The following is a 27,023-nucleotide window of genomic DNA, read 5'->3' on the forward strand; positions in this document are numbered from 1 at the left end:
TCCGCCAACTCTCGTTGAAAATGTATGATTTCGCGAACTATGTCTTCTCGATCTTCTCTATGTGAAAATCGTCGCCCTGGACGAAGATTATATAGACAATGTTTGAGCCACGGGGTGGTGTGAGAGACTGAAAGGGTTAATGTCTCAAACATTGTGGCGAGGCGAGGCGCTATTTGCATGGCGACGGCAGGTCTGCGAGCACGGGATGGGGGAGAGCGAGAGTGGGACGTGGAGAGCACGGAGGATGTGCGGTTCCGGGTTCCGACGGACCTTACCATCTATGGCCAGAGGTCACACAGAGTTTATCTGAGGAAGGGGCTTGCGACCACCCAAGAGACCCCTCGTGACCACCCCCCTCCCCCAGCGCCTGCGCAGAAGATTGAGAACTTTCTAGAACAAGAACCATGTAAGTCCTGAAGGGGCGTACCTGGAGGCGGGGATTAGCGTATAAAAGACACGCCTCCCAGGGAACCGCGCGCGTGAGCCCCCACCACCGGAGGATTGCCACGCCTGTCATCGTGGGATCCAAGGGTGGTGATACTTTTCCTTTCTCTTTCCTCCTCTCTTCTCCTTTCCTTTTCTCGCTTCTCTCTCCCTCTACTCTTCCAATATATGTAAGTTTGGGATAAATTGTGGCGGGTTGCCCGGAAAATAGCTCCGTTGCCAAATCGCCTCTGTTCGTTTGTTGGGCTTGCCAGTTCGTTAAGTTTGTCCGTTTGTGGAATTCGCCAGTTAATAAAGATGCTGGCCAGACTGTTCCTCTGGGTCATTGTTGTGACTCTACCGGCCACGCGGCTCTGCCGAGCAGAGATCGGCCTTTGTCGGTACACAAACTGTCAGGGAATCAAAAAGATTCACCCATCTCGCAACCCACTGAGTGGGACGAGACAAGCACCTCCTTCCCCTCCTTCTTCACTGACCTTGGTGTCTGCAGAGTTGTTTCTCTCACATATTCTCACTCCTCTTTTCTGACTACTGCTGGTCTTGTGCAGTTTCTCACAGAAGCCACCCCTGTAGCCCCCCTGCTACCAAAACCTTGCCACACAAACCCAATACATTTTATCAAACTTAAACTTATCTAAACTAAAGAATCTGTTCTTGAGGAAACAATTCGAGTATTGAGGAAATACTGTCTGAATTATCAGACAATAATAAAAACTGAAATGAAGAATTAGTGGAGATGACTGCAGATATGTAAAATGTCTGTTTTATTGTCTTAGGTACGATGCATGTTAAATATTTGGGGTGTGATGCTCTTCATCAGACTATCGTGGATTGTAGGACAAGCTGGGATAGGTATGTGTACTAATACTATAATTTTATTTCAGTGGCGCTTGAATATGTGATCCAAAAGAGGTGTTGATCCTGAGCTTGTTAGACAGGGGCAGAAAATGACCTTAATATTTCTGATATTTCACCCTTATAAAAACTTTAAGCTGTATGAATTTACTTAGACTTTTTCATTTAGCTACAAGATATATAATTTAATATTGATATATGTAGGTCTTCAATAAACTGTACAGATAAACTTTCTGATCACCAATTATTAAAATCTGCATATAGACTGTGTAGTATATAAATAATTTTCTTCAAAGGCTTAACTTAGCACTGGACTGCAAAAAATCTCTCATCTGCAAAGGGCATATGTTCCCTTGAAAGTGCTAGGATGCAGGTTTTACTTTGCTGATTAAAGATTAAGCTTATCCAGTCTGATAAGTCTTGTTTATATCTAGGAGACTTTACTGTACTAAAGAGGAGCAAAGAAGCCTTTTGCTTGAATGTGCAGGGCCGCATACAGTAAAACAATGTCAAATTTGCAAGACTTTCTTTAAAGAAAATTATGTTGAAGGTTTGTATGTCTTAATACTGCTGGACTTACACTTTTTTTTCCTCTTTCAAAAGGCCTGTCTGTCGTAGTTATTGCAATGGCCACTGTTGTGACAACTATTACAGGACTGTCTACTTCAGCAATAGCTACAAATGGGTTTGTAAGAGGAGGTAAAGCTGCTTTTATAAACCTTTTGAAGTATTTTGTCATCACTCTAAAGTGTACACTTCAGATGGAGCCTCTAATTTCTTTTCCATTTTCTTTTAGCATGGGGGGAAGAAAAATCGATGGCATTATGGGTAAAGAGTAGGGAAGAGTTAGTTTTCTGAGGAGCGGAGTCTTCCTAATTTTCTGTATTTGACTAAACACTAATGTAACTAATGAAAAACCAGTCTTTTCTCTAGTTATTTGATTTGGCTAGTGGCTTGCTTCTCCATTGTGGGAGAAGCATTATCTATTTTTAATTTTTGGAATATAAACCCTTTCAGTGTGACCTGTCTAGGAATGAATAGGGTCTTGATATTCTCCTGCATCTGCATTGGTTGGGTAAGAGCGTGTGTGTGTGCTCTTATGCGTTTGTGTCCTGTGAAATAAAACTTACTAATTAACAAATACATCCTGTAATAAGACAAGCTATATCTATATGAGAACATACAAAAAGACACATTCTAGTTCTATTGTGAAGATTTTGTAGAAATCTGCTTTGAAAAGAGATTCTCCAAACTCTTGATTATCTCCAAGTTTTCTGAGGATGATGGTTTTTACTCGCTTTCATGGTTTATGTGCTGTTGTCAGCAATTTTGTACCTACAAAATAATTCTGTAAATGGCCAGTGCCTGTAACATGCTCAAACTGCTTCATGACATTATAAGACAGCTATGAGTAGAAATTGTAGCAGGGTTAAAATAGAAGCAGTTAATTTTTTTGTGCTTATCCAATTCTCTTGATGAAGAATAAAGACTAAGAGATGCAACAGGAAGGATCAGTTATGAATCTTAGTACTATGTCAAGTAGATCTCAAGTGATAGTTCTATGTTTGTGATTGCAATGTGATTACACTTCTGATCTTCCTGTTCTTATGGCATAAAGGATTTTTTATTATGTTGTTGGGTTTTAAATCAGTTTTTCAAAGTAGTGCCTTATTCAAAACTTTTAAGTGCTTAATGGGAAGAATTGGGGAATAAATTCCCAATTCTTTCTATGAAAATTTTCTGTTACGTACTTTAAAAAAAAAAAGTTGATATTCTTGTGTGCAATGTATGTCAGTTGAGTACCTACAAACATTACACAATAACTGTAATGTAGTGGAATTAAGGATTTCCTGCATCTTTTTAACATGTCACTCAATTATCTCAGTCTGGAACTGAAGGATTTCCTTGTTTCTAGAAATCTTAGCCTTAAATGGAAATGTGCCTTTGCTAATTTTTTTTTTAATTTAAGCTCTAAAGCTGTAGATACTCAGTTTTCAGTTTATCATATGTTGGGTTTGAGAATGGTGTATTTTTCAAGTCTAAATATAAAGAATAGGTTCTGAAAAATAGAGCTGTCATGATCATTATGACAGCCTCATTGCAGGGTAGAAAATTCCTTTGACAACAGAGCTTTAAGAAATGAGTCATGTAGATTTGGAACTTGAGGGGGTTTATTACAGTATCTTTTGCCAGTTTCTTGAACTATAGCTAATTAAAATGTGTAATAGCAAAATTATGCACAATTGCTTTGAATAGTTGAAAATAAAAAAAGCCAATAGTACTGCTCTCTGTATTTTGCAACTTGTTTTTTAACTTTGAAACTGGTTGGCTGGCTGAATAATATGATGTGGTGTAGGAGTCAGGTGATTGCTTCCAACTGGTGTCTTTTCTAAGAAACTTGAAATAGATTCCTGAAACTTCAGCATGCCTATATCAAGCATACTGACTTTTGGAGCTTTGGGTTCTCTTTTTTTTAAATATGAGGAAAGATGTAAGAATAAACACTATCATGTTCATGTAAGTTTTAAGTTGATGATGCCTATCCAGTCTTCATAAGATTTTCATATAGTCTTAAACTCCCTCCCCCCTCCTTTTTTTTTTTTTTTTTAAATTTTTATTAGGAGGAGCATATTACTTAATTTCCAGAAGTTTGGGACCAGAATTTGGTGGTGCCATAGGTCTAATTTTTGCATTTGCCAATGCTGTTGCAGTAGCAATGTATGTTGTTGGTTTTGCAGAGACAGTTGTGGAGCTGCTCAAGGTAAATGAACCATATTGATTGTATTGAGTACTCTGTCCTTTATGCCAATTTGAGCTATCGTTTAATGGCACTGTGCATTATAGTTTAAAGGCATGGAATGAGGTGCAAAGTTACTACTGTTATATTGGTGAACTACTGCTGTGATACAGTAGGTTTTTGATATAAAACAGACTATCATTGGTGTCGAACTGAAACTTCTTACATTGTTCATCTCCCTGAAAAGATAGAATGTAAAATCTATGGTAAAGTCCAAGCTGGAAGTGGAGATGGAGAGTTGAAGGATAGATACACAATGTAAAATCATGAGTTCTTAATGCTAAGATTCTTATTAGTGAGCTATTTTTTTGTAAGTAATAGTAGTTTATATTAAGCCCCTTTTCAAAGAGATTCTGCTTATTAAAAATAATTCCTTAAAATAAACACAACCAAATGTTGTTTTTCTGCTAGAATTTTTTTAAATTAAATGTAATACTGAGAACTTGATCATTCTCTTCTTAGATTGGGAAGAAGCCTGGAATGCATTAAAATAATTGAGAGTAATGGTGAACAACAAGGAAAATTATATGTATAGATGTAACATGATAGCTCTTTCCTTGCCAATTAATTTAATTATCTGACAGTTGAAGACAAGTCATCCTCTTTGAGGATGGGTTATGAAGAAAAATGATCATTTCTATTTAGAATGATTCAGTGACTTAAAACAAGGCAAAACCCAAAGTATTTGTTTGTGCCCGTACTTAACTTAACCTCCCTACCACAAACTTGCTTATTTTAACTTTGTTAACAAATTTTAGACAATAAAATTCTATTCTGCAGCAGGGGAAATAAATACTTGACAAAGTATATGACTGTGTACTCATTTGTTAGGAAAATGGAACAATGATGGTCGATGAAATGAATGACATCAGAATCATAGGAGCTATCACAGTAGTTCTATTGCTGGGTATTTCCGTTGCAGGAATGGAATGGGAAGCCAAAGTAAGCAACTATCATTTCTCTTTTATTCTCTGGTTCATATTTTTTGTCTATATTCTCTACCTCAGCTGGTTGATTTATGATCAGTTTAAAAAGGATGTGAAGGTCCTTGAATGCATCCAGAGGAGGGCAACAAAGCCAGTGGAAGGGCTGGAAGGCATGTCCTATGAGGAGCGGCTGAGGACTCTGGGTTTGTCTAGTTTGGAGAAAAGGAGGCTGAGGGGCGACCTCATTGCTCTCTACAGCTTCCTGGGGAGGGGAAGTGGAGAGGGAGGTGCTGATCTCCCTCGTATCCAGTGACAGGATGCATGGGAATGGTTCAAAGCTGTGCCAAGGGAGGTTCAGACTTGACATTGGAAATATTTCTTTACTTGGAGGGTGGTCAAACCCTGGAACAGGCTTCCTAGAGAGGTGGTCGATGCCCTCAGCCTGTCAGTGTTTAAGAGGCCTTTGGACAATGCCCTTAAGAACATGCTTTAGCTTTTGGTCAGCCCTGAATTGGTCAAGCAGTTGGACTAGATGATCGTTGTAGGTCCCTTCCAACTGAACTATTCTATTTTTAATATAGTTATATTTCTTGCACTCAGTCTTGCATACATGGTATGTTAGCAGTCAAGTAGCGGACAATTTTTATATAATAGCTCCTTGTCTAGCCACTAGCATGTGTAGATCTGGACAGGTCTTAGATAGCTTTGTTGCACTGGAAGCTTAAAGGTTTCTAATACCCTTAGAAAACAGCATAATCCACTGTTGATGGTAGTGTGTCAAGAAGGTTAACAGTATTATGTTCTTTGAGACAATTAGAAAAGAACAAGATAAAGGTAAGAGTTTTAACATGGGAATTTTCTGACTGGGAGCTTCAAATGAGCTCTGTGGTCGGAAAATACATGGCTGCTGCTGAAGCCAATCTGAAGTTATGTAGCTACTGCTAACTGAAAACCAGTGTTCTTACCTTTCTTTGCACTCTTGTGTTTTTACTTTCATTTGGAACAGCCAGTGCTATACCCCAGCATTGAAGAGGGTTGTGAACATGTGGTGGTGAAAGCAGTGATGTGTAGGAAGGAGAACCTACTTTCCCCATCTTGTGGCTACATGGTCGTAGATCAACTCTGTGGAAACAAACACATACAGATCATAGGATACATCAATGTAGAAGATGTGTTAGTCTTCTGCTCTTTATTATTGGGCAGTCTAGCTTGCTCACTGTTTTCTGCACCTGGTAGACTTTTTCTGTATACCCTTCCATAGTGTGTTCACTTGCTGCTTTTATTTTCAAATAATTAAGAGCCTCACTTGATCTCCCTTCCCATTTGATATTTGGGTCACAACTGCTGCTGTTTTCTGCAGTGAGAGGTAACTGAAGGGAGCTTCTTAATGTACATGTTATAACTGTTTCTTATGCTCCTGCCCCAAGATGATGATCTTCGTAATTCAGACTAAAGGGGTTTTGTATGGGGGGGAAGTGGTGTTGGTGTTGCTTACAGCCCTGGGAATAGGGATTGTAGAAAGAGGAAGTGAAGATAAATGCATTACTTGAATCTACAACCAAGGAGGAAAGAATCTACAGAAATTAACTTTGGCATATACTTTTAAATTGAACAGCATGCTTCTGTAAAATTATTTCCCTTTCTCAGGTAGTCCTTTGCTGTCTGAAACTTCATTTTGTAATGGTATCTGTATGCACCCAACTCTGGACAGTGTTGTGCTCCTTAATTTTAACCACTTAAGTTTTGCTTTGAAGGAATTAGTTGTTAGTGACCCTCTGGCCACTGTAATTTAAAATCTCTAGAAATATCTTGCTTTTTGCAAGAACAGCTCCATAACAATAGCTTACATAGAAATATCCCCATTGTTTAATGTCTCTGTATCAAAGCTGAACTTTGGTATCACTGCAGCCTCTTCCTTATTAGGAAATTTGTAACTTTTTTTTGGCTCAATGTAAACATCAAGTCACAGAAACCAAGCCAACAAGCCATGGAAGGAGGCAGGTAGGAGCTACAGTAAACAACTGAACCTGTCAAACAAGCACTTTGTGTGGGTTAACATGCAGCTTAGCATAGCAAAACTATTATCAAGAGGAAAGTATTTGTTTTATCTATAATGTTCTCCTAAGCCTTCCCCAAGACCTGGAGAATGCCTTGGAAAACCAGACAAGGGGAATGTGTAATAATGCCTCTTAAGTAGACCTAAAAGCTCATTAAGTTATTATTGGTTTTCCAGGCAAGTGTGCAAGCATTCCAAAATTACTTTTCAGAGTTTCTGTTCTCTTACCACTCAACTCTGTGTTCAAGTCTTAGGAGCCCGTTCTTTCTAATGTCTGAGACTTTCCAGTGTACGGAAGACATATAGAAAACACTTGCCTCATGGAGAAGCCTAGGTCCATTACTGAATAAATCCATCTGGGACAATTGCTCTGTGGTAACTTCCTGTTGAACTCTCTCTTTTTGGACTTACTGAAGACTTCTGTCAGAACCCAGCTGCATCCTTGTACCTCTCGCCTCTTCTACTGTATGTTTGGCAAAGGAGAGATCTCAACATGTTCCGAACTGGTTTCTTCAGGTGGTCTTCTAGCTCTTCTGTTGTCTGTCATGCTCTATTTATCTCTATACTACCCCATTTTACATGTGAGGCTGTGTAAACTGAAAACTTTCAGTTCATTTTGTAATAATCAGCAATGCTACAGTGGTATTGTATATTAAGTTCTGATTCTAGGCCTGAAAAAGTCAGGGTTACAAATAGTTTTCCCTGAGACTTTGGCATATGCCTCTATGGGAAATAAAATAACTCAGAAGATAATAGGACAGTGTGGTTGCTCATTTAAATATAAAACCTAAACAGTCTTGATCATAGAATCATAAAATGGTTTGGGTTGGAAGAGACCTTCAAAGATCATCTAGTCCACCCCCCTCTGCAATGGGCAGGGACATCTTTCACTTGATCAAGTTGCTCAAAGCCCCATCCAACCTGACCTTGAACACTTCCAGCAGTGGGGCATCCACAACTTCTCTGGGCAACCTGTTCCAGTGTCTCACCACCCTTGTTGTAAAGAATTTCTTCCTTATTTCCGATCTAAATCTACTCTCTCTCAGTTTAAAACTGTTACCTCTTGTTCCGGGTACAGAAAACAGTTTAAAACTGTTACCTCTTGTTCCAGGCTACAGGCCCTGGTAAAAAGTCTCCATCTTTCCTATAAGCCCCCTTTAAGTATTGAAAGGCTGCAATAAGGTCTCCCTGGAGCCTTCTCTACTCCAGGCTGAACAACACCAGCTCTCTCAGCCTTTCTTCATAGGAGAGGTGTTCTAGCCCTCTGATCATTTTCGTGGCCCTCCTCTGGACCCGCTCCAACAGGTCCATGTCTTTTCTCGTACTGGGGACCCCAGAGCTGGACGCAGTACTCCAGGTGGGGTCTCACGAGAGCGGAGTAGAGGGGGAGAATCGCCTCCCTCGACCTGCTGGCCACACTTCTTTTTACCCGGCCCAGGATACGATTGGCTTTCTGGGCTGCAAGCGCACACTGCCAGCTCACATCCAATTTTTCATCCACCAGTATCCCCAAGTCCTTCTCTGCAGGGCTGCTCTCAATGCGTTCATCACCCAGTCTGTACTGATATTGGGGACTGCCCCGACCCAGGTGCAGGACCTTGCGCTTGGCCTTGTGGAACTTCATGAGGATTGCACGGGCCCGCTTCTCCAGCCTGTCAAGGTCCCTCTGGATGGCATCCCTTCCCTCTAGAGTATCAACTGCACCACTCAGCTTGGTGTCATCCGCAACCTTGCTGAGGGTGCACTCAATCCCACTAGCTACGTCAGTCATGAAGATATTAAACAGTATTGGTCCCAGTACGGACCCTTGAGGGACACCGCTCGTTACTGGTTTCCATTTGGACGTTGAGCCGTTGACCAACACGATGCAGCCATCCGGCCAATTCCTTATCCATCTAATAGTCTATCCATCAAACCCATATCTCTCTAATTCAGCAGTAAGAATGTGGGGGACCGTGCCAAAGGCCTTACAGAAGTCCAGGTAGAGGGCATCAGTTGCTCTTCCCTTGTCCACTGATGCAGTCACTCCATCGTAGAAGGCCACTAGAGTAGTCAGGCACGATTTGCCCTTGGTGAAGCCATGTTGGCTGCCTCCAATCACCTCCCTGCCTTCCATATGTTTCAAAATGTCTTCCAGGAGGATCTGCTCCATGATTATACCGGGCACAGAGGTGAGGCTGACTGGTCGGTCATTCCTAGGGTCCTCCTTTTTAAAAATGGGTGTGATATTCCCTTTTCTCCAGTCACTGGGGATTCCACCTGACTGCCATGACTACTTCTCAATGCCTAGATTTATCATTATTTACACTTTTGATGTCTTGGATAGTTTAAAATACTTCATTTTGTTGATACTGTAGTAATTGTGATGGTTTTGTCCAACTTCAGCTAAAAACCTAGGTTGCAATGGAAAAAGTTTGAAAGCTAGAAATAAAAAGAAATTTGTGGTGGTCTTTGCAATTTAATTTTGTAAACAATGGTTGAGAGCATGACAGTTTAACAGAATAAACTAGTCCATTGTATAAAATAGCAAACAAATGCTATTTGTTTCCCGACATAGTAGAATTTTTAGTAAATACATACTTAAGTATAAGGCAAAGTATTATAATCACAGTTAATAAGGCTATACTCCTAGCTTTTGTGTGCATTCAGCTCCCCCCCCCGCCCCCCGTAAGTTTCTTTAATGCACTCTAATCCTTTCCTTCTGGAAGGCTTATGGACAAAATAATTTTTAGGTACTTTGTCTTTAGAGGAATCAGGTTTTTTGGGGTATAGTAATAACAAATTCCATTTTGAATAAATGTTCAACTTTCAAATTATTCATATTTTTCTATTAAATCCTGGTATGTGTTCTATCCAGCATGCCTTATCTGTAGAAAACAAATATTATAAGACTTAGCTGAATTTCGAATGAAGTAATTTTAGAATACATTTACATTTTAGAATACATTCTTAGCTTTGAGACTTAGAGCTGTGCAAAATGGCAAATTCTTCTGTCTGACTGTAATCATTATATTTCAGGCACAGATAGTTTTATTGGTGATCCTCATACTTGCTATTGGAGACTTTGTCATAGGGACATTTATTCCTTTGGACAATAAGAAGCCTAAAGGTTTCTTTGGTTATAAAGGTATGTTGGAACAGTTAGTATCTTAAATAACATCTTTGCAGAGAAAAGACATGCTGTCATAATTGATTAAAACATCTAAAATAGCTTATAGTCACTTCCTATTTAACTACAGATATTGTTCTTCCCAGTTCTTTCAAGCTTCTGTTGTTTTATTCCTTAATCTTAAAATTTTTGAGGCTGAAAACTGGTCCTGCTTGCTTAATATCAATTATACTAACTTTAAAAAGGCTGGATCATATTGTACATACTTGTTCTGTTTTTAAAGACTATTTAAGTTTACTGTGTTGACTTTTTATTTTGAGCTGAAGTGACGGATTAGGACTTACCTATGTTTAAAATGTTCTACACTTGAGTAGGGCATGCTGCTGTGTGTGGGCGTGGGATTTTTTTTCTTTAGCTTTTTCATGGGGCTAATATTGACTGGAACTGGCTAATACTGTAGGTTATATATGAATAATGGCAGACTTAAATGAACAAATCTTTCTCTACAGCTGAAATATTTATGGAGAACTTTGGACCAGATTTCCGAAATGAGGAAACTTTCTTTTCTGTATTTGCTATTTTCTTCCCTGCTGCAACCGGCATACTTGCTGGCACAAATATCTCAGGTGATCTTGCGGTGAGTAGTGAATTAGCAAATTCTGACCACAAATGATAAGTTAATGTTTATCTATATCATGACTGCCCACTGAAATTTTTCTTTCAGGATCCTCAGTCAGCCATACCTAAGGGAACGCTGTTGGCCATCTTAATTACTACTTTGGTTTACATAGGAATTGCAGTATCTGTAGGTAAATAGTGGATGTTTTTTACTTTATCATTTCACATTCATTGTGAGGGTATGTTTTAATATAGTTTATGTAATTCAGTTTGACTCCCATGCATAGGAAAGCTCCCAGAGCTTTCTAATTTTTATTGTTGGAGATCCAAGTTTTCAGCTGTGTTTTATAATTTTTTAAAATGAGTGATATTTTTCTAAGATTGCTGCTTCAGACTAAAGATGACCATTAAATGACACAAGATTTCATATTGGTATCTCCTAATCTGTGGTAGCATTTCTGTTAAGATGTTTAGAATTTAGCAGTAGGATTCTGTATTAGAAAAGTGCATTTTCAGGAAATATTCACTTAACCCCTGTGCCGATTGAAAATGATGCAAGTCAGCTATTCTACCTGAAGCAAATTTTGGGATGGTCACACAACTCTTTGGCAAGGTGGCATGAACAGTAATTCCGAGGAGAGTGAGTGATATCTTTTATCTGTCTAACCCCACTTTCAGAAGTGTTGTCATGTTCAGGAATGTCTATAGCTTTTATTTTTGTGGTGGAGGAGGAGATGATCTGAAATGTTTTTGTGTGTCACATAAATTAGTTTCTGGCAGTAGTCAGTTTTCTTATATGAAAGTCCTTGTTTTATCTTAGTTGTGCTGCCTTTTGAATGAAATTCACGTTTATAACAGTACCACTGATCTTATCACTAATGATACTTCCTTTCTAAAGATACCAATCTTGCTAGTCTGCCACTGTTGGCTAACACTATATTGTAGCTCTGCCAAATAATTGCTCTAGAGTGATTGTGCTCTATGCAGGATAATGACTGACAGTAAACTTGTCTTCTAATTAGATTGACCACATAGATCTCTGCTACCAAATATGAATATTTTTAGAACTTGAACCCCCATGCTCATTAATATTCATCTATATTAATCTGTTAATAGAATACTTTAGTAATCTTTTAAACATTTTTATAATTTATAATTAGAAATCTATTAATTAAAAATTCCTATTATCAGAAGTTATAGGTTATTGAATGAAAGACAGTGAAATTTAGCTGCTTTTTTTTTTTTGGCATTGGACCAGGAATTGGACAGATGCAAATACTCTTTCCCTTCCCCCACCAACTATTCCCCACTGTGTAGATAGCAGTTGTGGGGGGAAAGTGTGCAGTTCATATTTTAGCAAGGGACTAATGCAGATGTGCAGGGTGGCAGGATTAAGATTGTATAAGAAACTTTTGTATCAAAATTCTTGAAAGACTTATTTAAAAGAACAACATTTAGACTGCAATGTAGTTGCTTTAAAAACAAGAAAAGCCCCAATAAAAACAAACTTCTGAACAGGGTTAAGACATGCTTTCTCCACACAAAGAAGTAAGACTAATGAGAGGCTAACTGTAGCCATTTGTAGCACCAAAGAAGTTACAAAGCCCTCTCAATTGCAATCTGGAGCACTCAGGGTAGTATCTCTGGAAATATTGCTGCTTGCATGTACTTAGTAAAGAACTTGATACAGATGGTCTGTTAACCTTATCAGAGGCTTATAGTGTAGGAAAAACTTCATTTGACTTTGGCAGGCATATGCTTTTGAATGCCTGTAAAAAGGTGAAACCCTAGTTTTACAGAAAAGAGGACCTAGAGATTATTAAGAAAAATGTTGCCAGAATCTATTATAAATAAAACCTTTCTGAAATAAGGTTAAATAAAATGACTGAACTGTTACTTAGATATAAGTATCTTCTATTGAGAATGCAGCTTGACCAACTGGCTTCTGTTTTGTATTCTCTCGTAGTAAAGCTCAGTAGATTTGTTCATAGTGTCATTGTCCCTTTCTGTTGTACTTTCTGTTGACTCCAAATTCAGCTGGCTGGCAGCTCTTACACACACGGAGGGGAACAAGGAATGAGAGGGTTGTGATACCACACTGTAGCTATTTAATGGGATTCTCAGCTTACATGAGTCTACCACTGCAACATATTACCAACAAAATGTTATCTAGAAATAGTTCAATTAGTAAATATATTGTGACATTCATTATATACTACTTCAATGGCCAGGGCAAATACTTGCATGGTGGAAGAGAAGAAACTTTTTTTTTTCTCATATAGAACTTTTAATCCCAATTAAAATGAAACAAACAAAAAAACCCACACCCCCCACCCAGAAGAAAACCTTAAGAGAGATGATCAGTATAGGAAACTCTTAATGAAGTTTAACCAATTGGGCCTAATAAGCAACTGAAAAATAAATCTGAAAATTGGAAGTATTAAGTAATGTCCACCTATCAGGGCCAGGTATTGCTTAAGTTCTAAAGGCTAGGAAGCAATCTAAATATGGTATATGTATTTAGGGATTCCCTTTATCAACAGAAAAAATAACAAATTATTTTACATAGATAACAAGCATTGTCATTTGAGAAAATTAAACCTATTCTTGTATGCTTGTAGTATATCTGTGCCTTTTATCTTATTTTGCAAGCAAGACATTTTAAGTCATCAGTAGTCGCATACTTCCATTCCCAGGACCTCCTCATCATTTAAGTTCCTAAAAGACCAGAGTAAGGGAATTCTCTTGGCCTTTACTGGTTACTACTACTCATTTAATTGCCTTTCCTTGATACACTGGCTGGTGTCCAAACACAATTTAACTACCTCAATTGTTAAACCTAGAATGTTGAATAATACTCAGACTCCTCTAGTTTGTAAAAAAAAAACCAAAACAAAACAAAAAAAAACAACCAAAAACCCCCCAAAACAAAAAACCCCCAAACCAACCCACACAAACCTTTTGCAGTGTTTTTAATCAGATGACACTATTCTTAGTACTTAGAGGCTGAACTGTTGTCTTCATAGTTTTCCTGAACAGTGGAATTGTAATCATAAATTAGTTGAAGACAGCAGTTTTCAAGTGATAGAACTTAACACCCTGCCCCCAGAAACTGACTTGCAACAGGGCTTTCATGACAAACTGCTTGTGATTTTTTTTTTCTTTGTTTGTTTTTTTCCTAATGACTGAGCCATATTGACTGAGATGTACAAGCTGTTTATATACAGTTTGACATTAAAAGTTGTGAAAGTGTTTTCTGTGAACATAGGAAATATGTAATAGCAGATTCTAAACTGAACTATGTGTATAAAGCTTTATAAGTCATCTTATGTTATGGCGAGTTATGGTCATTGGTGATTCCCTCCTGCATGGAATGGAAGCACCCATTTGCAGACTGGACCCTCTTTTCAGGGAAGTTTGCTGCCTCTCTGGGGCCCGAATTAGGGATGTCACCACAAGACTGAAGAGCCTAGTTCAACCTTCAGGGTACTGTCCATTCCTGCTCTTCCACATGGGTACAAATGATGTCACAACGAAAAGTCTGAGGTCAATCAAAAGAGATTTCAGAGCCCTGGGAAGAATGCTAAAACATTCGGGAGCACAGCTAGTGTTTTCCTCAATCCTCCCAGGAATGGGGGGAGACACTGGAAGAAACAGGTGAGCGCAAGATATCAATATCTGGCTCTGGGACTGGTGCCTCCACCAAAACTTTGGGTTTTCAAACCATGGAAGAGTCTTCGAGGCACAAGGTATGCTGGGGCCTGACGGGATCCATCTGTCCCAATGGGGAAAACGCATCTTTGGGCGTAAGCTGGCGGGACTGATTGAGAGGGCTTTAAACTAGAATCGATGGGGGAAGGGGATACCAACATGATTGCAGTAGGTAAGTCAAGGCTTGGCATGGCATCACCTGAGGGTGGCAATGCTAGTGGGAGCATTTACGCTGCTCCTGGGAGCATGGAGGGCTCGGGAGCATATCCAAAATGCTTGTACACCAATGCATGCAGTATGAGAAACAAACAGGATGAACTGGAAGCGTTGGTCAGTTCCCAGAGCTACGATATCATTGGTATTAGTGAGACCCGGTGGAATGAGTCCCATAACTGGAGTGCTGGGATGGAGGGCTACAGGCTGTTCAGGAGGGATTCGCAGGGCAGGCGAGGTGAAGGTGTCGCACTATATATAAGGGAGAGGTTTGATTGTACAGCCCTTACAGTTCATGATGATGTGGTTGAGAGCCTCTGGGTGGGGATTAGGGGGATGGAAAACAAAGGAGATGTTGTAGTGGGTGCCTACAACCGATCGCCCAGCCAGGATGTAAGCACCAGTGAGTTATTCCATAGGCAATTAGGAGAAATCTCTGGATCGGTAGCCCTTGTCCTTATGGGAGTTTTCAACTTCCCAGACATCAACCGGGAATATCATACTGCTGTGACGAGCAGGTCTTGGAAATTCTTGAAGTTTGTAGGAGATAACTTCTTGTCACAAGTACTCGGTGAGCCAACTAGGAAAGATGCCCTCCTGGACTTGCTATTTGTGAATGGAGAAGGACTTGTGGGGGATGTGATGGTAGGTGGCTGTCTTGGCCACAAGTGATCATGAAATGGTTGAGTTGAAAATTTTCAGTGTAATGAGAAAAAAGGACAGCAGAGTTGCTACCCTGGACTTCAGGAGAGCAAACTTTAAGCTACTCGGGGAGCTAATTAGCAGAGTCCCCTGGGAATCTGCTTTTGAGGGCTTAGGAGTCCACGAGTGCTGGTCAGCCTTTAAGAACCACCTTTTAGAAGCACAGGAGCAGGCAATTCCACTGTGTCGAAAGTCAAACAAGTGGGGCAGAAGACCAGCTTGGCTGAAGAGGGAACTCCTCGTGGAGCTCAAGAGGAAAAAGAAATTGTATGATCTCTGGAAGCGAGGTCAGGCTTTGCAGGAAGATTACAGAGCCGTGGTTCGTATATGCAGGGAGAAGACATGAAAGGCCAAAGCTCAACTAGAGTTGAAACTGGCTAGTGTTCATCAGACAAAAAGAAAGGCTTTTTTTAAAATGTTAATAGCAAGAGGAGGCCTAAAGAAAACATTGGACTGATACTTGTTGAAGATGGTCACCTGACTAATAGGAATGAAGACAAAGCGGAGGCATTCAATGCTTTTTTTGCCTCAGTCTTTACTAATCTTGATAGACCTTGGGCTGCCTGGTCCCCTGAGTCGGAGGACCACGAGTGTGGGAACAGTGACTTTCCATTTGTGGACACTGAAATTGTAAGGGACCAGCTGTATCAGCTGAATGTTCACAAGTCCATGGGGCCTGATGGGATTCGCCCCAGAGTACTGAAGGAGCTAGCGGATGTTATGGCAGGGCTCCTCTCGATCATCTACCAAAGATCTTGGGAGTCTGGGGAGGTCCCTGCTGACTGGAAGGTAGCCAATGTTATTCCAATCTACAAGAAGGGTGTGAGGGAAGACCCAGGGAACTACAGACCTGTGAGTCTAACTTCAGTTCCTGGAAAAATTATGGAGAAGATCATACTGGGTGCTATTGAAAGGCATTTAAAGAATAATGCAATCCTTGGGCACAGTGAACATGGGTTCCCAAAGGGAAAGTCCTATTTAACTAAAATGATAAGGTCACCTGCCTAGTGGATGAAGGGAAGGCGGTGGATGTAGTCTTTCTGGATTTTAGTAAGGCTTTTGATACTGTCCCTCAGAGCATCCTTCTGGACAAGTTGTCCAACTGTGGGATGAGCAGGTTCACAGTGTGCTGGGTGAAGAACTGGCTGGAGGGCAGAGCTCAAAGGGTTGTAGTGAATGGGGCTACATCTGGCTGGCAACCGGTCACCAGCGGTGTTCCTCAGGGCTCAATCTTAGGGCCAGTCCTGGTCAATATATTTATCAATGATCTGGATGCAGGAGTTGAATGCACCATTAGCAAGTTTGCTGATGATACTAATCTGGGAGGTGCTGTTGACTCTCTTGAGGGACAGGATGCCTTGCAGAGGGATCTTGATAGATTGGAGCATTGGGCAATGATTAATGACATGAAATTAAACAAGTCCAAGTGCCAGATTCTGCACCAGGGATGGAGTAACGCCGGGCACAAGCATAGACTGGGAGAGGAGTGGCTGGAGAGCAGCCCTGCAGAAAGGGATCTGGGGGTGCTGGTTGACAGCAGGCTCAAGAGGAGTCAGCAGTGTGCCCTGGCAGCCAAGAGGGCAAACTGCATCCTGGGGTGCATCAAACACAGCAGAACCAGCCAGCCAAAAGAGGTGATGATCCCACTGTGTTCAGCATTGGTGTGGCCTCATCTTGAATACTGTGTGCAGTTCTGGGCCCCACAAGTTAAGAAGGATGTGAAGGTCCTTGAATGCATCCAGGGGAGGGCAACAAAGCCAGTGGAAGGGCTGGAAGGCATGTCCTATGAGGAGCGGCTGAGGACTCTGGGTTTCTCTAGTTTGGAGAAAAGGAGGCTGAGGGGCGACCTCATTGCTCTCTACAGCTTCCTGGGGAGGGGAAGTGGAGAGGGAGGTGCTGATCTCTTTTCCCTGGTATCCAGTGACAGGACGTGTGGGAATGGTTCAAAGCTGCACCAGGGGAGGTTCAGACTGGACATTAGGAAGCATTTCTTTAGAGAGAGGGTGGTCAAACCCTGGAACAGGCTTCCTAGAGAGGTGGTCCATGCCCCCAGCCTGTCAGTGTTTAAGAGGCCTTTGGACAATGCCCTTAAGAACATGCTTTAGCTTTTGGTCAGCCCTGAATTGGTCAGGCAGTTGGACTAGATGATCGTTGTAGGTCCCTTCCAACTGAACTATTCTATTCTATCATATATATATCTTATTAGAGGGAAAGGAGGAAATTCCAGGAAAAATATTCATGAAATAATCTAAGAATGTTAACTTCCTTCCTTTATTTACATTTCAGGCAAACCTTTTTGGTCACTATAGGTGGAAATTTTTTTACTGTGTAATCATCACAATCTTCTAGGAAAATAAATATTTGCAAAATTGTGTACCACTATCTATATATGTATGTACATATCACTACAAAACTGCACTCCACTAGGAAAACTGCACCAAAAAAAAAAAAAAAACCAACCCAAAACGAACACCCACACGCACACTAACAGTCAAGTGATGGTGCTTAATGCTAACTTCAAATAAAGTGCTATGTGAAAGTCATGATTCAAATAAATAAAAGATTGAACTAAAAATGAGGTATTAAACTTTTGCAGTTCAAGTGATTTATAGCTTCCGTCTGTGCTAGGATTTTCTTTTTCTTATTTATTGGACTCTGGTTTCTCTAAAACTTGGGCTCTTCTCAAACAAGAAAGCAGATAGTTTGCTTGTTTGTATTTGTTCTTCATGGTGAAGTGCTTAAGACTGAAACTTATTAAAAATGTAAATGCCTTATCTTAATATTGCTCTGTGAGAATATGCTTACCTAAAAAGGGAATTAAGCTAGACACATGTCCTTCTTAAGTGCAGGTTCAGTCTGTTAATGCTTATTCTTGTGATTGGGTCTGCTCTAGGTTCCTGTGTTGTTCGAGATGCTACAGGGAACATTAGTAACACCATTATCACCGAGCTGACAAATTGTACTACTGCAGCTTGCAAATTAAACTATGATTTCCAATCCTGTCAGACAGGGTGTCGGTATGGGCTGATGAACAATTTCCAGGTATGAAATGTTCTCTTAAATTAGTTTAATGGGGTTTGTGCTTTTTTTGAAATGCATATTAACACCGCCAACCAAAAAACTGGTTAAAAATATCTATCATCTCCATTAATACAAGGTTAATCTGGAATAGTTCAGTGGTACACTCGAGCTAGTATGTAGAACAGCAAGGTGACTATGTTTAAAAAAAACAAAACAAAACACACCTTTGGTATTTATATGCAGATGGTATAAGTATTTACTCTTCTCCTGAGTAAGCTGCTTAGGTTAGTGGTGGTATTGCAGCTTGCTCTGTTTGGATAATTGAATGTCATCATTCACTGACATGGATAGATGTACTCGTTAAATAGTGAGGTGTAGTAATTGTAGGAGGTCTCTGTCAGTAACTTCTTTCTTGGTTTTTGTTTTTTTGTTTTTTTTTTTGTTTTTTGGTTTTTTTTAAACTTGAAATTTCTTAGGAAATGTATTGACTTTTTAAAAATGTTGTTACATATTGGTCACAGTATCATCTTTAATGGTAAGGATTTTGTGACATTTTTATAAGAACTGATGTTATACTTTAAAAAGATTGAAGGGTAGTGAGTAGTATTTTATCACTCCTGTACACTTTGTGCTGCATTCAGTTCTTACAGCAAAGAATTGATTTGTATTTAGTGCTTAGGCAGATGTGGTTTTGAACGCACTTGCTGGACAGAAAATGGATGATCCATAGGACAATTTACCTATGGAAAGCTTAGATGACTGTGGGTGAGAGGCTTAGAATTGCACTCAGTAGGATGGTAGCAGGCTTGCATAGGAAGACCATCTTTAGTTCCTGTTGCAGTTATTGCAAATGAAGTGTAGGTCCTTGCAGGCTTCAGACATTCCTCTGTTCAGTGTCACAATGGCTGTGAGCTGGTAAAAGAGTAACTTCAGGAAATTGTTTGGGCTCTGTAGCCTGAGCTTGTATCTAATTCTAGTTAAGTTCCAACATTGGATAAAATAAATGCAGAATTTGGTCACATAACTATTTTGAAGTATATAAAATGTTTTTTTTTTATGAAACTGTCCAATTTTGGATGACAGTCAGAAGTAGCATGAAACTAAATTCCAGAAACAGTGTAAAAGTTCTACTAAAACACTCCTCTTGCAAAGGATATAGGCTATAAAACATTGGAAAACAGTTGAGGGGGGAGGGGGGGGTTGAATACAGTATTATCCATATTCATTATATTAAAAAAAAAAAAACCCAAACCAACAAACAAAACCACAAAGAAAAAAACCCCTAAGATAATAGAGAAGCTACTGTTTGTTTTCATGCAGCTTTACTTTTTCTCTGCATTGGCTAGACCAAATAACTGAAACTCTTGCTGGATATCAGCCCTTCATATTCTGTGTGCACTTGCAAGGGTGTAAAATTTCTCTGCTAGAGCTATCTGCATAAGTGGGCTTCTAGGTTTTGTGGTTATGACTTCTGAATTATGGTGTATAAGTTGAGTGGCTTTTTTTAACACCATGGAATACTGGTTCTACTGGAATGGGTTGTGTGGGTGGGTGTCTCTGCAAAGGGGTGTGGGGCTGTGTGTGTGTGTGTGCATGCACTCCCTCCTGGGCATGCCTCCCACCCTTTCCTTGGCCCCTCTGTTTCACTGGGCATGCCTCTCCTCAGCCTCCCTCTCTTTTCCTGGGTATACCCCTCATTGGCCCATACTCTCGTTTCCTAGGGCCTGGGCCTTGCCCTCCAATCCTGGGTCTTGACTGGATCTGCCTCCCTCTGGGCCTCACCCCCACCCCCCCAACTAGATCTTCACCCTCACTCCCCCTCTCCCCCCAGGGCCCTGCCCTCTTCTTGCCCTTTTGGCTCCTGGACTCTTGCCTCACAACCCCCCCCCCCCTCCTTGGGCCTTGTCCTCCTCTTGCCCTTGCCCTCACTTTGTTCCTGGTGCCTCAGGCCCTGCCCTCAGCTTGTTCTCCTCTCCTTTGGCCTTGCCCTTGCTTTCCTCTTGCCCCAGCTCCTCAGGCCTCTCCACACCCTCCTCGACTTAGACCTTGCCTGTCCTTGGGCCATGCCTGTCTTGCCTTGCCCGCTGGCTTGCCTGTCTTGCCTCACTTTGGCCTCGCCTGTCTCACTTTGGCCTTGGGCCTCCCCTGGGCCTCACCTCAGGCCTTGCCTTGCCTGTCCTGCCTCAGGCCTTGCCTTGCCTGCCATCTCACCTGTATCCCCTTGGGCTTTGCTTTGGCCATGGGATTTGCCTTGCCCATCTCGCTTTGGCCTTGTCCGTCTCCCCTTGGGCCTTGCCTCGCCTGTCTCGCCTCTCCTTGGGCCTTGCCCATCTTGCTTTGGCCTCAGGCCTTGCCTCGCCTGTCTCGCATCTCCTTGGGCCTTGGGCCTTGCTGTCTAGCTTTGGTGTCTGGGCCTCGACTTGGGCCTCCCTGTGCACGCCTCGTCCCTCTCCTCATGCCTGGCCTCGTCCTCCTCTGCCTGGGCCTCGCCTTGCCCTTCTCTTCTTGGGCCTTTGCCTCACCTCGAGCCTGGTCTCTCCCTCTCCTCGCCCTCGCCTTGCCGCCCTCGCCTCACTCACGCCTCGCCGCCCTCGGTGCGAGGCTCACCCTCACGTCGCCACTGTCAGTCCGAAGCTCACCCTCGCCTCGCCTCACCCTCGCCTCGCCTCACCCTCGCCTCGCCTCACCCTCGCCTCACCAACCTCGGTCCAAGGCTCGTCATCGCATCGCCCTCAATGTCCTCAGGCAGAGGCTTGCACTCGCCTTGCGCTCGCCTTGCTGCCCTCAGGCTGAGGTTTGCCCTCGCTTTGCCCTCGCCTCGCCACCCTTCGGGCCGAGGCTCACCCTCGCCTCGACCTCGCCTCGACCTCGCCTCAGTGCTCTTGTGCCAAGGATTGCCCGTGCCTCGCCGTTGCCTCGCCTTCCCCTCACCACCTTCTGGCAGACACTCACCCTTGCCTCGCCGCCCTTGGGCCGAGGCTCACCCTCGCCTCACCGCTGCCCTCGCCTTGCCCAAGGCTCGCCCTCGCCACCCTCAAGCCGAGTCTCTCTGTCACCCTCTCCTCATCTCACCTTCGCCCTCTCCTTGTCGTGACCCTTGCCTTTCCTCACCCTCACCTTGCCACCCTTGGGCCAAGGCTCACCCTCGCCTCGCCCTCAATGCCTGGGGCCAAGGCTCTCCATCGCCTTGCCTTGCTGCCATCAGTCCGAGGCTTGCTGATGCCTTGCCCTTGCCTCGCCCTTGCCTCACCACCCTGGGGCCGATGCTTGCCCTCGCCTCGCAGTCCTCAGGCCAAAGCTAGCCCTCGCCTCGCCCTTGACGCCCTTGGGCCGAGGCTTGTCCTCACCTTGCCCTTGCCTCACCACGCTGGGGCCGACGCTCGCCCTCGCCTCGCAGCCCTCAGGCCGAGGTTAGCCCTTGCCTCACCCTCGACACCCTTGGGCCGAAGCTCGTCCTCAACTTTGCTGCTGCCCTCGCCTTGCCCGAGGCTTGCCTTGCCCTCTCCTCGCTTTGCCCTCGCCTCGCCCTCGCCTCGCCCTCAACTTGCCGCCCTCAGTCTGAGGCTTGCCCTCGCCTCATCCTCGACGCCCTCGGGCCGAGGCTCACCCACGCCTTGCCCTTGACTCACACTCGCCTCGCCACCCTGGGGCTGGTGCTCGCCCTCAATGCCCTCAGGCCGAGGCTCGCCCACACCTTGCCCTTGCCTTGCCCTTGCCCTCGCCTCACTGCCCTGAGGCCAACGCTCACTCTTGCGTCACCTCGCCCTCCTCTCGCCACCCTCAGGCCAAGGCTAGCCCTCGCCTCGCCCTCTCTGCCCTCAGGCCGAGGCTCGCTGTCATATCCCCCAAGCCGCCCTCGGACTGAGGCTTGCCCTCTCACCGCTGCCCTCACCTTGCCTGGAGGCTTGCCCTCGGGCCAAGGCTCACCATTGCTCTCACCTCGCCTTGCTGTTGCCTTCGCCTCGCCTCACCCTCACCTTGATGCCCTCGGGCCGAGGCTTGTGTTGCCTTGCCTTGCTGGTGTTGGGCCAAGGCTCGCCCACGCCTTGCCCTTGCCTCGCCCTTGCCTTGCTGCCCTCGGGCTGACGCCCTTGGGCCTCGCGTCGCCCTCGCCTCGCCGCCCTCAGGATGAGGCTCACCCTTGCCTTGCCCTCACCTCGCCCTCGCCTTCCCTCACCTCACCACCTTCAGGCCAAGGCTCGCCCTCGCCTTGCCCTCGCCTCATTGCTCTCAGGCCAAGCCTCGCCCTCGTCTCGCCTTCCTCTTGCCGCCCTCTCCTTGCCACGCCCTCTCAGGCCAAGGCTCACCTGTGCCTTGCCCTCACCGCCCTTGGGCTGAGGCTCGCCCTTGCGCTGCTGCCCTCAGACCAAGGCTCACCCTTGCCTTGCCCTCGCCTCACTGCCCTTGGGGTGAGGCTTGCCCTCACCTCACCTTTGCCTCGCTGCCCTCGGGCCGAGGCTCACCCTCGCCTCGCCCTCACCTCCCTGCCCTCTCCTCACCTCGTTCTCTCCTCACTGTGTTTTGTGACCCTGTGGGGGACCCACGCTGGAGCAGTCTGTTCCTGAAGGACTGCACCTCATGGAAAGGACCCACACTGAAGCAGTTTGTGAAGAACTGCAGCCCGTGGGAAGGACCTACGTTGGAGAAGTTCGTGGAGGACTGTCTCCCGTGGGAGGGACCCCATGCTGGAGCAGGGAAAGAGTGTGAGGAGGAAGGAGCGGCAGAGACAACATGTGATGAACTGACTGCACCCCCTATTCCCCATCCCCCTGCACTGCTCGGGGGAAGGAGGTAGAGAACCTGGGAGTGAAGTTGAGCCTGGGTAGAAGGGAGGGGTGGGGGGGGAAGATGTTTTAAGATTTGGTTTTATTTCTCATTATCCTACTCTGATTTGATTGGCAATAAATTAAATTAATTTTCCCCAAGTCAAGCCTGTTTTGCCCGTGACGGTAATTGCTGAGTGATCTCCCTGTCCTTATCTTGACCCATGAGCCTTTCGTCATATTTTTTCTCTCCCCCTGTCCAGTTGAGGAGGGGGAGTGACAGAGCAGCTTGGTGGGTACCTGTCATCCAGCCAAGGTCAACCCACCACAGTGTGTGTGGGTGCCTCTCTACCCCGGGTGTCTGTGTGGGTAGGTGCCTCTGCCCTGGGTGTCTGGGGGGGTGGGGTGTGCCTCTTTCTGTGGGTTTCTGTGTGTGTGTGCTTTCCCTCCCTCTGGGTCTCTGTCTTTGGGGGGTGCCTCTCCCTCTGGGTGTGTGTCTCTGAGTTTCTGTGTGTGTGGGTGCTTCTCTGTGGGGTTCTGTGTAGCGGGGGTGCTTCTCTCTTTCAGAAAGATAGAAAGGGAAGAAGAGGAAGTTACATTTTATGTAAAAGAAATTGGAGTGTATGGAGGTGAGCTATGGAGACCACAAAAGTTCTATTGAATGCCTTTGGATCAAGATTAGAGCTGCAATTCCTCTGCAGAGGCAGAACTGTAATTCAGACTTTGTGCCCGTTCAGATTTCAGCACTGGAGCTTCCAATGGGGGTGCCTGTGGAGATGACAGGCTTTTTGTGATGTGGCCACCTGGCCTGGGGGAAACTGGGGGAAAATCTATTTCACACATCACCAGAAGATAGGTAACTATTCACTACATGAATCATGCTACATCAAATCAAACAGAGCTCCTGGAAACTTCATTGAACACTGAGAGAGATGATAGGGCTCTGCACCCAGTGCCCCATGTTAATGAGCCTGCTCTCTCTCCAACTCATCCAACCAGTCATTCATCAGAAAATGGGAAAAGACTACACATCAATTCTCACCATCCTGAACATTATCTATTGGAAAGTGAACCTTCATTTTTTGCTTGCCTGAGACTTGTACTGAAATACAGGAAAATTTGTGTTCCCTTGGATTATAAAGATATGGACCATACAGCTATAGCTCCCAAGAGACATAAACTACTCTTATTTACTCACTTTTACATGCATAGCCGATGTTGCCTGCAAAGAATACATGTGCACTGTACTGGGTTTGCGTGGCAAGGTTTTGGTAGAAGGGAGGCTACAGGAATAGCTTCTGTGAAAAGATGCCAGAAGCTTCCCCTATGTCTGATAGAGCCAATGCCAGCTGGCTCCAAGACGGACCCGCCGCTGGCCAAAGCTGAGCCAAACAGCGATGGTGGTAGCACCTCTGTGATAACATATTTAAGAAGGGGGAAAAACTGCTGTGCAACAGCAGTTGGGAGACAGGAGTGAGAATACGTGAGAGAAACAACTCTGCAGACACCAAGGTCAGTGAAGGTGGAGGGGGAGGAGGTGCTCCGGGTGCCAGAGCAGAGATTCCCCCTGCAGCCCGTGGTGAAGACCATGGTGAGGCAGGTTGTCCCCCTGAAGCCCATGGAGGCCCACAGTGGAGCAGATATCCACCTGCAGCCCATGGAGGACCCCACGCCGGAGCAGGTGGATGTGCCCAAAGGAGGCTGTGACTCCATGGAGACCCTCTGCTGGAGCAGGCTACAGCATCCACCTAGCCAGGCTAGCCTGGGATGATATCCTGGTTTCGTCTGGGATAGAGTTAATTTTCTTCCTAGTAGCTGGTATAGTGCTGTGTTTTGGATTTTAGTATGAGAATAATGTGATAACACACTGATGTTTTAGTTGTTGCTAAGTAATGCTTACACTGGTCAAGGACTTTTCAGCTTCCCCTGCTCTGCCAGGTGCAGAAGAAGTTGGGAGGGGGCACAGCTGGGACAGCTGACCCCAACTGACCAAAGGGATATCCCATACCATATGATGTCATGCTCAGTATATAAAGCTGGGGAAGAAGAAGGAAGGGGGGACGTTCGGAGTGATGGCGTTTTGTCTTCCCAAGTAACCGTTACGCATGATGGAGCCCTGCTTTCCTGGAGATGGCTGAACACCTGCCTGCCCATGGGAAGCAGTGAATGAATTCCTTGCTTCGCTTTGCTTGCGTGCGCGGCTTTTGCTTTCCCTATTAAACTGTCTTTATCTCAACCCATGAGTTTTCTCACTTTTACTCTTCTGATTCTCTCCCCCATCCCACTGTGGGGGGAGTGAGTGAGCGGCTGCGTGGTGCTTAGTTGCTGGCTGGAGTTAAACCAGGACAGATGAGTAAAGGCAGCCACCCAGACAGAGCTTCCTATCAGGGAAGCTGCTGTCCAGGTGGAGGGCTGCAAAGACTGCACCCCACACTCCTGAGTGGAGGAGGGTGGAAGCTCCACCTGCGCAAGGTATGCTCTGGTGGAATCACTCAGGCAGTGGGTGGAGGAGCTGCAGGTGTAAGTTAGTAGGCTACACTGTATTAAAGAGTGTGAACAAGAAATATATGTAGTAATATTTGAGACTTTGCAAGAAGAAATACTAGGGCCCCCTGACACTGACCTCCAAGGACTACCAGACAGAGAGCTTCAACAGCACCTTGGAGAAGGAGGCACCATGGTCTTTGGTGACCTGTGGAAACAGAATATCACTTCACTCCCCTTCCTCATATGTACCAACCAGCAACAGATATGAAGCCTTGGCAGCAGACAAAACCAATGAGCAAGATTCACAGGGAGAAACCGCACCAGCAGGACATACTAAAATCCGGAAAAGGAAGCGGTGAGTGCTAGTAGTGGGTGACTCTCTGCTGAGAGGCACCAAGGCACCCATCTGCCAGCCTGATCTACAGTCAAGGGAAGTTTGCTGCTTGCCAGGAGCCAAGATGTGGGATGTCACAGAGAAACTGCCACAACTGGTAAAAAGAACAGACTACTATCCCCTACTTCTTTTCCATGTGGGCACCAATGACACAGTAAAGTATACCTGGGCAAGATCAAGCAGGACTTCAGAGGCATGGGGGCACAAGAGAAAGGGACAGGGGCCCAAGTGATCTTCTCTGTCTTGCCAGTCAGAGATAGGAGTGCGGGCAGAAGTCAACGCATCCTGCAGATCAACAGGCTTTGTGGCTGGTGTCGTCACCAGGGCTTTGACTTCTATGGACTTCTATTTGACTTCGTGTCCTGTGATGGACACACTTCAACAAATACAGCCTATTTGGGAGAGATGGGATCCACCTATCTAGAAGAGGCAGGAGAATCTTTGCTGGCAGATTGGCTGACTTAGTGAATTGCGCTTTAAACTAATGAGGTTGGGGGGTAGTATCCAAAGCTGTGACACAAGGTGGATGAGTGCACCTACCAGAGTAGTGAGGAATGCTCCCCAACCCTCTCCAAATCAAGAACCCTAAGTCCAGCCACCTCAAGTGCATGTATACCAACGCACATAGTCTGGGCAACAAACAGGAGGAACTGGAGCTCCATGCCCAGTCTGAGAGTTATGATGTCATAGAAATCACAGAAACCTGGTGGGAAAACTCACACAGCTGGAAGACCACAATGGATGGCTACAAACTCTTTCAGAAAGATAGGAAGGGGAAAAGGTGGAGTTGCACTTTATGTAAAAGAGAAATCTGAGTGTATGGAGGTGAGCTATGGAGACCACAAAAGTTCTATTGAATGCCTTTGGATCAAGATTAGAGGGATCATCACCAAGGAGGATCTTATGTTAGATATCTGTTACCGACCT

At 44.2% G+C, this 27,023-nt stretch overlaps 1 protein-coding gene across 1 annotated transcript in view; it reads left to right on the top strand.

The window, feature by feature from the left end:
* LOC142403835 (solute carrier family 12 member 2) overlaps positions 1–27,023 on the top strand; it is a 77,294-nt gene that overhangs the window by 14,169 nt on the left and 36,102 nt on the right. Inside the window, exons 3-10 of the mRNA XM_075490138.1 lie at positions 1,221–1,296; positions 1,903–1,998; positions 3,921–4,060; positions 4,928–5,038; positions 10,097–10,205; positions 10,697–10,824; positions 10,912–10,996; positions 18,325–18,473. Coding sequence (XP_075346253.1) covers positions 1,221–1,296; positions 1,903–1,998; positions 3,921–4,060; positions 4,928–5,038; positions 10,097–10,205; positions 10,697–10,824; positions 10,912–10,996; positions 18,325–18,473 — 894 coding nt within the window. The remainder of the gene's footprint in view (positions 1–1,220; positions 1,297–1,902; positions 1,999–3,920; positions 4,061–4,927; positions 5,039–10,096; positions 10,206–10,696; positions 10,825–10,911; positions 10,997–18,324; positions 18,474–27,023) is intronic.

The sequence above is a fragment of the Mycteria americana genome, unplaced genomic scaffold (assembly GCF_035582795.1).
Source record: "Mycteria americana isolate JAX WOST 10 ecotype Jacksonville Zoo and Gardens unplaced genomic scaffold, USCA_MyAme_1.0 Scaffold_44, whole genome shotgun sequence".
Lineage (NCBI taxonomy): Eukaryota > Metazoa > Chordata > Aves > Ciconiiformes > Ciconiidae > Mycteria > Mycteria americana.